Source organism: Desmodus rotundus, chromosome 12 (genome assembly GCF_022682495.2).
Source record: "Desmodus rotundus isolate HL8 chromosome 12, HLdesRot8A.1, whole genome shotgun sequence".
Classification (NCBI taxonomy): domain Eukaryota; kingdom Metazoa; phylum Chordata; class Mammalia; order Chiroptera; family Phyllostomidae; genus Desmodus; species Desmodus rotundus.
Window position 1 is genome coordinate 86,814,948 of NC_071398.1, and position 12,994 is coordinate 86,827,941.

The 12,994-nt window shown below is 48.4% G+C and overlaps 1 protein-coding gene across 4 annotated transcripts in view; it reads right to left on the minus strand.

Annotated features, from left to right (window-relative positions):
• PTPN14 (protein tyrosine phosphatase non-receptor type 14) overlaps nucleotides 1-12,994 on the minus strand; it is a 154,803-nt gene that overhangs the window by 16,705 nt on the left and 125,104 nt on the right. For all 4 annotated transcript variants that reach the window (XM_053914400.2, XM_053914402.2, XM_053914401.2 and 1 more), the window contains exons 11-15: nucleotides 12,937-12,994; nucleotides 9,339-9,417; nucleotides 5,950-7,433; nucleotides 1,532-1,675; nucleotides 244-462 (exon numbers count right to left, since the gene is read on the minus strand). In XM_053914400.2, coding sequence (XP_053770375.1) covers nucleotides 244-462; nucleotides 1,532-1,675; nucleotides 5,950-7,433; nucleotides 9,339-9,417; nucleotides 12,937-12,994 — 1,984 coding nt within the window. The remainder of the gene's footprint in view (nucleotides 1-243; nucleotides 463-1,531; nucleotides 1,676-5,949; nucleotides 7,434-9,338; nucleotides 9,418-12,936) is intronic.

The following is a 12,994-nucleotide window of genomic DNA, read 5'->3' on the forward strand; positions in this document are numbered from 1 at the left end:
CAAACTTCAGAAGTAGCTGACCTGATGTTTTCCCCACGGCCTCTAGGCTTCCTTCCCTCTGCAGACACAGGCATGCCCTTCCAGTTGAGTAAGAAAAGCCCAGACGTTCAAAAACATCCCCCCAGGGTCTGGGGACAAGCCAAGGCGCACAGGGGCAGCCCGCCTGACACTTTTTTCTCCCTGCATTTTTACCTATAACCCAGCCATCTTCTCCAAACCCTCCCAGCGCGTGCCCCGCCTCACCTTGATGTGGGAGGCATTAATGTAGCCGGTGTTATTTTCTTTGGTCGGTATCAGCTCTACTCGATTCTCCTCGTAGGGCACGACTTCGCGGATCCGGCTGCGCTCCGCGTTTTCGGGCAGAGCCGCTGTGCTGAAAATGCCGTTCGCCTTTTTCTTTGGGATTTGCTCATACTCCGTGAACACCATTCCCTCCTCAAGCTTCTTCTTCAGGGTTCTGAACTGCAACAGAAATTAATCTTCAGCTCACTGAATTATTTTAACCAAAACCCCCCAACAAAACAACCAGATTTCTTTAAACATGGACAGCGATGGCATTAATAAGTAGTTTCTAGATGTCTGGCTGACGCTCGATGATTTGGTCTCATTATTAACCATATTGCCAGTTCCAGTAACCAATCTCCTTTGCACTTACTTACACCTTCAACAGGACAAATCTGCAAGACCAGGCAAGAGCTGAAATTCACAACTGGTAGTTTTGTTATTAACACCTCCATGTAAAGTCTTAATGTAAGGAGATCGCTGGTCTTAATTATCCAAACACCCTTTTCTCCACGTACATAGCTCCTTTTACTGGGCTGAATTTTAAGATATTACTGGTACACAGTCCTGCAGTTCTGAGGATTAAAATAAAAATCCCTCTCCTTTTATTTTTCCCGTGGCCAAACTACTAATTACAATAATAGGTATTAATTGGATTAAATAATTCCTCTAAAGTCCCTTCTGGCTTTAAAAACATCCTAATACTTCACAGATACTGACAGAAATCTAAAATCCTTGTGGTATTAGCACTCTGTACCTGTTTCTTTAACCTCTGATAGGAATTTCAGGAACCAAAGGAACACCTTTCTTCACCTCTAAAGCACTAACATGCAACTTAGGCAGCGTATTAAGAGAACTCTGTAAATGCTGGGGTAAAATACTCACTTTCTAATTCATGGTAATCATTCACAAAAATCATCGACATTGAGAGCTACAGCAATTGTTTAACTTACTCACTTTGCAAAAAAGGGAAAGAGGCCCAAAGACGCTGAGTGAATTGACCTAGGCCCCCTGGTCAAGGGGCCGGTCTCTTCAGGCAGCCCTCACTGGGCCAACCTGACAAAGAAACATTAGATCCTTGAAACAGACCCACTTATTTCAACACTGCTAGACTACGTCTCGCTAATCTCAAATAGAAGACTTAATTCATCAAATAAACCCCAGTGCTGGCATGTTTGGGCAGGGAGAGAGCATTGGAAATCTCAGAGCACAGGGAGTGGGTCACGTGCTTGACAAGCCCGGTGCTTACCCTCTCGTCCATGGGAATCCGGGTTCCGTCAACTCGACTGTCTTCCCGCCCCGAGACCCGAGCAACCGAGAGCCCGTTCAGCGCTGCCAACATCAGCGGTCTCTTCTGCGCCTCCAGGCCTGCCATCTTCTGCTTCTCTAGATTCTTGTGGCAAGAAAAGGCATGTTCTCATTGTTTATAATACCAGTAGAGTTCTGGAATGTGTTTTAATCTCCCCAAATCTGTGACTCCCCAGCCAAGGAATGCAGACACTCACCATTAGCAGGGCAAATTCAAACACAGCCTACCCATTAATTCCCACTGTGCCAAGGAAGCCCGTTCCTGCAGAGGTTTCATTTTAAAATAGACAAATACATGAACAAACAACAAGCAAACAAGAGCAAAGCCTCCGTACAAATGCATCCTGCAACAGGGCTCACCAAAACCAATTAAAAAACAAACAAACAAACAAAAAAACCCCAATGTACAAGCAAGGTACTGATACACCTTGCAACAGGGGCTCACACACACACAAAAAAAAACCCCACAAAAAACATAAAGACTGTGTGATGTATTGTTTAGAGATCTGAATACATAAATTGTAAAGAAAATCCTGCTCAAGTTTCCATTCTGAGGGGCTAACGGGAAGGATGTTTGTTAATCCTGTACTGAACCACCAACCCTTGAAACGTCGTCCCCAGGATGACAGCTGCTGTGACTTAGCCCACATGCTCCCACCAAAGCCTGGGGTCAGCTAGGATGGCGCCCCAGGCAGTCCCTTCGTGAAGGACAGAGAGGCCACCATGGCTCCCGAGGACTGTGGTGGGTGGGACCCCACTGACGAGACACAGCTGTGAGAATCCGGAGTTGGGGGATGAGCAGACCACATAGGGAAAGGCTGGAGGTTGACACCTGGCCTTCGTTGGTGGCTTTCAGATGGCCTCTTGGTCCTCACCTGCACTACGCTAGGAGGCTGGCTCAGTCAGGGCCCCGGGTGCCAGGCCCCCTGCTGTGCTTGCTGCCTCACGCCCTCTCAGCTGGGTGAGGCACAAAACACCTCCTTTTGCTCACTTCACGCAACCCAGTTCGAGCATGTCCCCAAAATCATTTTGTCGTAAAGTTGGAAGACCTGAGGGACTTCATACAGCGTGGGGAGATTTTGAGCCAAATGGAAGTGAAACCAATACACAGACTCCCTTGGCTGCCTCATGGGAAGGGGCCCTCTTATCCCCGGTTTCTTTTCAAGCTTGTTGGTGGTTTTACTTAGTCCATCATTTACAAATTTACTCCCCAGAGAGAGGTGTCTTGATGGGACTGTGAAGCTGGCCGATGGCACAGAGTGAGAGGGTTATTCTGACAATGGTGAGGGGATGGTGCCTCACTCATTCCCTGGGTTCCACCTACACCTGGAACGGGTCCTGTGTTTGTGAGTGGCACTGTCCTTGAGATAAAGTGCCTCCTCCAGGGACAGGGACAACCCACTAGGCAAACCAAAGGAGCTTCTCAGGGGGAAGTAACTGTGACAAGTGAGAAAACTACTGAAGAACTTTCAGCCAAAAGGTGTAACAGCCTTAAAAATAGTGACCCTTGCCCTGGCCGGGTGGCTCAGACGGTCGGAGCATCATCCTGTGCACCAAAAGGTCGCTGGTTTGATCCCCAGTCAGGGCACATGCCTAGGTTTCAGGTTCAATCCCCAGTCAGGGCACATAGAGGGAGCAAGTGATCACTGTTTCTCTCTCACATCAATGTTTCTCTCTCCTTCTTCCACCATCTCTCTCCTGTCTCTCTACAATCAATACACATCCTCAGGTGAGAAATAAAAAAAAAAAAATTAGTGACCCTGGTTTTTCCATCCCAGGCAGATTTAGAAAAATCTGAATTTACATTTTGGGGTTTTTATTTGTTTGCTTATAAGTTTGCTTTTGTGAGAGAGAATTTTCACCCCTATTATCTCATCAGCGAAGAATTGGTTTCACAACTCTGCCAAGTTTTGAGAGAGCAATAATTTCAGAAAAATGGGCCCGCAGTCCTGACACCTGCAGCGCAGGTGCCTCTCATGGGGCCTAAGGCAACAGGTTCGGCACTTGCCGGGTGGGAAAGGAAAGCCCGGGGATAAACCATCTCTCTCAGCTCCTTCTAACGTACCCTATCGGCTTATTACCAGAGATGAAAAAGGAAAAAGAAAGTAAAGATCTGATTTGGCCTCTTCCCTTCCCCGCAGCGGATTTCGGGTCAGGGGCTAAATGTCATTAGGCAGCAGCAGGAGCCAGAAGGAGAGGCTACCCAGACAGCAGGCCCAGGTCATCCGTTCAAGGCCCGGGTCATCCGTTCAACAGACAGGCAGCTCCCCCTGAGCTATGGCTGCAGGGAGAGTTCTCACCACCCCTGCCCCCTCCAGTTCCCATCGGGTTGAATTTTCTCACTGTTCTCTTACCCACGAGAGGCCCAGCCTTCTCTTATCTGTTGCTAACAAGCCAGGCAAAAGCTGCCCGTTGGTGGGGAGGGCAGAGGAGCATCTGGCGTGTAGAGAGGAGGCTGGGGTGAGCTTCTTCATCAAAAGCCGGAAGGAGAACCACATGGCACTGTCACCATCACGCCTGGCACACTGGCTCGATGAGGAACCTCTTGACCCTGCTCTAAGGTCAACACACCAGCCCAGGGGGCAGTCCTGGGGCTCCCAAGTATGCAGGGTTTGGGCGAAATTTCCAGGGAGGGAGTGCAGTAGGGATGGGGCAACAATGTTCTTGAACTACAAGTTAAGGGTGAAGTCAGCTATTCGCTATTATCCATCTGGACAGGACGGGACAGCACACGGGACATGCAGGGGAAACCCCTTGCTGCTTGGTGATTGTGCATGAAGCTCCATGTAGGGAATCTGTGCCATGGGTCTGGCTACAGCCTTTTGTTCAATACAGGTAACAAGAGAAGCGGAGGGACCTGACCAAAATGAGGCCACAGTACCATCAATAAACATCGAGCCAGTGAGGTTGCTGAGCATGTTAAAGGAGCGCACCTGGAGCCAAGAAGTGCTGAAAATCCCTTTCTACCATAAACTACCCAGCCTCGCCCAAGGCACTCAGCTCGCGTCCCATCCCCCAGCCAAGCAGTTGGGTCACCAGAGGCGCGAGGACATCAGTCAAAAAGTTCCCTCCAGGTTTGCAAGCAGTGGAAAAAGTTACACCTGTCCCAAACACTTAGCCCGACTCCACGGACGGCCAGAACTGTGAGGCTGAGAGTGTTCTTAAGGTTTGTCTAGAACAACAGAGTTGTTCCGGATTAGACCCCTGAACCCCGGAACTTGGCTTCCGTAAACCATTGGCCCTTGACTGTTCTTTGCAGGTTGATTCCCACTGGAGACTCGGGAGGACTTACTAGTGAAGGAAGTCTAAGGAACGGCATTCAAAGCAAATTTTAAGTTACAACAGCTCCAGCATATTCCTAAAATATGCCGGGGTACGTGCACAGGAGAAGTCAATCTGGGTTTGATTCGTTGGAATGGAACGATTTTTTATTTTCTAAAGGAGTGAAAACTTCCAGGACCAGCAGTAATAGTGTTCTACAGTATTTTTTAGAGTGGCAGCAACAACCTAGCAATTGTCTCGTTTGCAGGGAGAACCGGCTCTGCTGTTCTATGGGCGCGCCTAGCACTGCCACTCCCGCTCCACTGACACCGCGGTGGGCCTTCCAAACGGTGCATTGCTGGAGAAGCGTGTCTTAGGTCTAGTATTAGGCATGTTCCAATGTTGTGTGTGCATGTGTACCTATGTATGCATGTGTACGTGCGAATTCACACACGTGTATCTGAATTCTTGACAGACTAAGGTTAACGGGAGTTGAAGCTCAATGGTAAACTTCCAAGTTCATGGTAACGTTCTTGGCTTTGTGTTGCGCATCCGTGGAACAAAGACCTGAAAACCAAGCCGGCCACACCATGCTATGTCACCATCGTGAGGCACCCTGACATACAGATCGACACAGAAAGCTCCTAAGAGATGTTGCTCTTTTAATATCTAACTGGGGGGGAAATGCTTTCCTTTGGGAAGAACCCCCAAAATGTCAACAGGTGTAGGCAGGTGAGCTCCTCCCAGCTCACACAGTAAGTCTGACCCCGAGTAAACAGCAAAATGCTGGCCTAGACCCCAATCCCAACACCACCAACCTGTAACGTCCTAACTCTGTGACTGCTCTTTGCACCAAGAATGGGAGGTTTATTGGAAGGGACAAAAACAAGGTTTTGTGAAATAAAATACCACCTGTTTAAATGCCCAGTGACTCTCTGAATCCCTAACGCCTTCTCCGAATAAGCCTTGCACCTCCCACGGTGTCGAAGGCACGCGCTTTCCCGATGAACTCTCAGGGACAAGGGCCAGGGGAGGCTGCAGGGGGCACAGGCATGTGTAACCGTCCCCCAACATGCCCCGGGTGGGGATGACACTTACCCTGATCATCATCTCTCTTTCTATAATGCTGTCTTCCAGGGAGAACATCTCAGACACGGGTCTCTCCTTCACGGGCTCTTTCTTAACCCGCTCCTTCACACTGGTCAGGTCGGGTTCTGAGATGGATGGCCCGAGGGAGGCCCCGTTGACAGCCAGCTGGTCGGCTCGGGAGACACTGACGGCCTTGGCCGGCCCGTGCCTCAGCACCCTGGCTCTGGCGATGGCAGGAGGAAGGCTAACCTGCTCTTGCCTCAGCGCCCCATTGCTGACACTCTTCCTCGGGCCAGGGTACTCAGGAGGGGGTTTGTTGGGGATGCGGGCCAAGGCCGCCTGCAGCTGGGCGCTGTACTCCATGTTCTCACGGAGCCCGGGGATCCGGGGCACCGATTCCGCCGCCGCCACCGCCTCCTCCTCCTCCTCGCTCTCACTGCTGTGGATCAGCATTGTGGCATCCGAGAAAGTCTTCTTGTGGTGGTACTGGGGCAGTGGGGGGACCTCGTGGCCCCCGGCCACCTCCTTGGGTGGCCCCTGCTCCCGCAGCGTGTTGCGGCGAGCCATGGGGATGTTGAGGGACTTGAGCGTCATGGCTTCCATGCCCCTTACCATGCTGCTCATCACCTCCAGGCTGTGGCGCTTGTTCACCGTGCCATGGTGCTTGGTGGACATGAGGGGCTCGCTCACCTCCTGCAGTGACTGGTGCACCACCGGAGCGCTGTCCTCTTGGAAGGTCTTCACGGACAGCTGCACTTTGCGCGTCACCAGGTCGGGGCTGCTGCCACTGACATACTTGTGGCGGTGACTGGCCAGGTCTGGGGTGCTGGTGGCAGGGCGGGGCCGCGGGTAGGGGGGTGGTGGTCTGAAGAGATAGTTTTTGAGCATATGGGCTGTGTTGTGGTTATGGGTGCCCTGGAGCTGCATGTTGGCCAGCTCCGGGGTGCTCACCGTGTGGGAGATGGCACTTGCCCCTGGCTTGCTGGGCACTGAGCTATTCTTTGGGTTTAGCTGGTCAGATGGGCCAACAAGTTTGTTACTGTAGCCCCCCTGTGGCCCGTAAGAGACAGTGTAGGGGTGCCTCTCCCGCATCTCGGGCTGGCTGTACACCAGGTCCTCTGGCTGGTTGTAGGCATGGGTGTTGATGATGTTGAGATTTCGCAGGGACTGGCTCTGGCTGTCTGCGTGCATGAGCCCCCTCTTCATCTGGCGCATGACGGTGTCATAGTCGGGGGTCGGCCGGTACGACGGCACGATGATTGCGCTGTGCCGGTGGCTGGGGATGTAGTCAGCACGCATGATGTCGCTGCCGGGGATACTGAGGTTGGAAGAGACGGGAGACGCCTGGATGAAACTCTGGGAGCAGTTCAGGGAGTTGACGCTGTGAACGCTACACACGCTGCCATTGGCGATGGTGCCGTTTAAATAATTCAGGTCCAGGCTGTTGTGAGAGTTGCAATAGAAGGCATCTTCATTCCCGTGGAAAATGCTGTCTACAAGAGGTCAGACAAAGGCACGTGAACCGCCACGCCACCCTACCTCAATTAAATTCATCCTTACACTCACGGGGGTGACCCTTCACCTAAAGAAGTCAGGAAGAGTGCAAAGCCATGGTCTCCACCCACACATTCCTTAGAAACCTGAACGTTTCTGGGATGGGATGCCAACCTACAGAAGGGAACATTTTGAAGCACACTGAAAAGGAAAAGTGAATCTAAACAAAGCAAAGAACATTTGGACTAGATACCCCCCGTGGTAAATTCTCGACTGTGCCATGTGGCGTGAAGTCAGGCAGCACGCATGGCCTCCGTGTTGAGTAGACTCCTTCTCTTTCTCGGGGCCCAGCAACAGGACTGGCTACTTGGGCCGAGGGGCCAAGAGCTTTCACGGGGCAATAGATTTGAAGTTACTGTGTACTTGGAGCTGGTCTACAGTGCAAAGGGTCCCTCTACCAGAGGGACTGCTAAGTAATCATAAAGACACAAGACAAATAATATAGCCAGGGGGTCAGCATGCATGGCTAACACCTCTCATCAGAATCAATGGAGGGCAAAGTAAGAATCAGGAGTTCTTTCAGCCACTGCCTAAAACTCACAGAGGCCGAGCCGTGTAAAAATTAATCGTAGTTTACAGAGGTACATAAAGAGACAACAACGACAACAACAAAAGAGATTTGTAAAGTCAGGCCTGTTTGAGGTACCCCGTGTTCCTGCAACACACACACGCACAGCCCTCAACCTCCTACCAAAACATTTTTCTGTGAGCAAACTCCACGCATTTTTCACACTACAGATTTAATCACAAGTGAGGTAGAGAGAGAGACAAAGGCAGAAAAGATGACAAACGGAAGAGGTGACTGTAAACACTCAGCTGCCTGAGTGGGGGGGTGCAGTCACGGACCGGACCAGAGGAGAGGAGATGGTCAAGCTATCCCAGGCGACCACAGAGCCACAGGCTGCGCTGACCCACCTCTGTGGTTTGCTGGGGGTCGGAGCCTTCCCGCAGAAGCAGGCCCCTCTGCCAGTCTGCTCATGAACAGCAGTGTCACAGTAAATTAAGTAGCCTTAATTGCCTCAGTTTTCATGCTCACACAGACAGTGCAGAGAGATTCAAAACAGCCAGCACACGGCAATACAGAAAGACACTTTCCACTGAACATCGTCCGTGTTCTACATTCAGTATCATTCCTTCCCTGAGGTGTGGTTAGTGTGACGATCGAGAGCACCGGCTGGCGGCCCAGACGCCGGTTTTCACCTACAAACTCCTCCCGTGCCCTGTCTGTATCCCAGCTCTGCAGTCGTAAGTTGGAAATAGTAGCAGTACCTATCCCACAGGTTTATTTTGAGGACAAAATGAGATGATACATTGCAAGTGTGAGAAGCGTGCCGAAGGAGAGGAATTTCTCTATAAATGGTAGTTGTCATTACAACAATTATTACTGAACGGTTTGTTCACACATTTGGCATAGGAGTTTAAAAAGAGGAGTGTAACACATTTCCTTTGCAAGTGCTTGGAGAAAGGGGATGATGGGGGAGATGGGGGGCAATAGCAAACGTGAAGGGTGGACATTATTTGTGTATTTTTTCAGTTATCCCGGGGGCCCGTGCTGACACCCTCTCTTCTCTAAGCCCACTTACAAGAGGGAGGAGAAAAGAACCTTACTCGCAGCCTCTTCCCACCCCCCTTCGCAGCCAACTCTGGGGACATCTTTCTCTCAGGGGTAAACGATATTCTGTGCTTTTCACAAACTGAAGCTACGTTTGCTGCCATTCAGACAACGCCAAGATTAAAAATGAAAGTGTCACTGTCATCTAAAAAAAATACAACAAAGTCCTCTTTCCTGCTTACCCGTAATCCACTGTTCGTCTTAAGAGGGGAAAATGGCAAGCCAGGGTTACCTTGTGAAGTGTGTGTTTCCGAGTAGTGTTCGCCACACTGGACGTGCATGGGCGGCAGGATGTACGGCTGCTGCCGGGGCTGAAACAGAGAAACAGCACAGGCGGGGGGTCGCAGCACTGACTGCGGTGCACTGCCCTGGACAACCAGCTGAGCACAGGGCCGTCCCTGGCACTCGCCTGCATCTGCAGGGCGGCGCACTGGGCTACTCTGCTGCCCACCCTGGGTCCCCCCACCCCCTCCTCATTGGTACCCAGCCCATTGCACCTCATCACCAAGTCAGGACTTGCAGAAACAAGACGGGAGAAATAAGGAGGCTGGTTCAAGGTGAGAAGGACAAAGAGCCTACAGTCAACACGAACGCATCTATTTATAACCTATTTTCTAATATACTTGCAAAGCTCCCACTGCCTGTTTTATAGACCAAAAATGCATACATTAGTAAGACACATTAACAGTGGCTAGTAAGTGCTGGATTGTTCAGAGACATTCTAGAGCGGCCGAAGATCCCTACCATCTCCAAGAAACAAATTGCTTTTTTTCTCTAAGTACACAAGACAACACCAATCGGAAACGGACAATGTCATTCATTGCTGTTCTCTCAATTTTGTTTTTCAGTTACAGTTCACATTCGATATTATTTTGTATCTGTTTCAGGTATACAGCACAATGCTCAGATAGTCACATCAGGGAGCCCTGTGTAAAGTATATGATTGTCTAACCAGTGCCTTTTTTAAAGGAGTAACAGAGAACTCATACATTATTAAGTTCCACGTAAGAAAATGAGAATAAGGGGGCACCGTGTTCATTCTCTTCAAAACTTCACGGCGCCCCATCACCCTCAAACAGGGCGGCAGTGTTAGGCAGGGCCCACTTGCAAATTTACATAAAAATCGCAAATGTAATTCACCACAAAGAGCCTACAGTTCTCAAGACCACATATGGGCCCTCCCATTGTAGAACCAAATGAGGAAAGGCCCTGCAGAGAATCCAGGTCAACCAACTACCCCTCCAGTGAAGAATCTTTTCCATAAAGCTCTTAAAAACGGTCATTTAGACTCAATCAGAATAACTTCCTGCTGCAGGGGAGAGCAGAACTTTTAAAGAACAAAACAATGCTTAGCTAAGTTCGATATTTAGGGAGCCAACAAAGGAAATGCGATTAGTCGCTAATGTGATCCTCAGCTAGTCCTTTAACCTCAGTAGGTCTCAGCTTCCTGTCAATCAAACGAAGCCTCCTCCCTCCCCTACTTCCAACATGATCCATTTTATTTATGTATTGGGGTTCTAGGTGAGAGTTTGTTTGCAGAAAGAGTGTCGATGCTAAAAAATGTTGAACTTCAGAGTTGTAAACTACCAAACAGAGTGATCTCTTATATTTCCATTTGATTATTTTAAAATTAGCCGTATAGATATTCATTGCAATGTGGCTGCTTTAGGAGAAAAACTGAGATCACACCAAAATACAAGCCAAAGCCAGCAGGGGTCACACTTTCTCAGCATCTCTCAGCAGAGGATGAGCGCTCCCCAAAGTTCTGGGTAAATAACTTATCTACCGTTTCCTCTGCTACACATAATGGTTCAGCATCAAAAGGGCAAAATAGAGACAAGGGATAAAAAATCTGGGAAGAAGAAATAAAGAATTGAAGTTAATGTAAAAAAGTTCAGGGTACCAAAGAAAAGGTGTTATATCAACTCTCCTAAATATTTCCAAATCTCCTTTGGCAGGTTTTTGAGTTGCAATTTAAAAATATTTTTCCAATTCTTAGTAATACATAATTCAACTCAATTTTTCCAGGGTAGGACAACCAGTTTGGAGGCTTAAAAAAAAAAAAAATGATGGGGAGGGATTCATACGAGGGAATGGACATACATGGCAGGCCATGGTGTCTCACTGCCTTTTCTTGCCTCATTTAAAAAAAAATAACCCAAAAAGGGGCTGTTTATGAACTAGCATAAGTAAGTATACAGGCAAAGGACAATAATAAGTGATCCCCCTGACACCATTTCAGGATTATATTATTTATTCCACCTTTCTTTCCAGACCCGCTAACACAAACACCAGTGGCATGCCACAATATAGGCAGCAGAAAGGCTGGGGAAAGGGTGATGGGGCCTCCTGGTTATCAGCAAGGAAGCCAAAGGAAATGATGTTATTTGGTTTGACTCTTACTCAATCCTAGGAACCCCTGGTGAAGTGGTTCAATCCTCAGGGGCAGAGGAAAGAGAGAAGCCAGGGATCTGGCTTCCGGTGGGCTGCTTCCTCCAAATCCAAGAGGAAAGCCGCTGCATCTTCTCCAGATAAATCAGAATGAGATTAGATCACACGACAGCCTGAAAACACTTTGCCTCCCATGGTGTTCCTCGGACAGAAAGGAACACTCATCTCACCAATAAAAACATGTGGGGTCTAAAGAAGGGAAAGATAAAAACAATATTCACAAAGGAGAAGAATAAAGACACCAGTGCCGTGAACAAAGCTCCTGGTCCTCCAGAAGGGCTCCGAGTGACCCCTAGCTCTCCAAGGCAAGCACACTTGTCGGGTATGTGCAGACGTAATGCCCAGATTCACGGTATTCACACGGATGCTCAGGAATTAGTATGTGATGACATAACTCTAGAATTCTAGGAGTTCATGTCTATGCATTCCTCCCCGCAAAAAATTGCTCAAAACTTTCCTTTTAAAAGACAAGTTAAAATACATATAATTCTTGTATACCCTATATACATTGTGTATAAAAAAATTCAATTTTATTTGCTTTTCAACTCAAAGGAACTATTCATCTAGAAAAATTAAAAGGCCACGTTTGTTTTAACTATGTACAAAAAATCATAACCTAAAATAAAGAATTATGACTTAAAACAAGTAGAAAACTTTAAAGAAAATCAATTCTTTGACACCTTTCTATTATATTATCCTTAAGGAAGCCTCAGAATAAAACACAGCCTAAGACAAAACACATGAATTGAAATTAGAGTTGTGTCTCCTTATTCACATGAGGAGGAGAGCAGTTTAAATTTTTTTTAAAAAAGCTAATGCTAGGTAGAAAAGTGGATGCATTCAAATTTTGTTGCCCTTAGAATCAGGAAAAGTGCATTTAGTCTTCCCCATTGAGTACCTGACCTGAGAATATCAACTAGGCTCATTCAATTTCTGCTCATCTAGAAAGCATTTTCTGATGGGTTTTCTAAGCTCTATCTATGGCGGTGAACACAAAAGAATGTGTGGAGCTTATATCTGAAGACATGTCTACATATTACAACCAGAAAGAGTTTATTAAAACGACAGATGAAAACAAGTCGGTAGAAACAGCAGGTTACAGGCTGTAGGAACATGGCCTCATCACCCTGGAATAAGACTTCCTCACAGGGGTGAACCTCACCCTGAGCCACACTCAGAGAAGGGATGGGCGTGAGGGGCCCAGTGGGACACACAGGTGTGCATCACACCTACTTGGCAGACTGACGCCCTTCTGTGTTCTCCCCTGATCTCACCTGGTCAGTCATGATGCCATAGTCACTCCTCCTCTCAAATTAGCAACGAAAGGACACTTCACCCCGACAGACGGACTACTTGATTACTGACGACTGTATACATACCAGAGAATTTCGGCTCCAGGTGGGCTGGCGTCTGATGGGGGGTGGAGAATTGGATTGT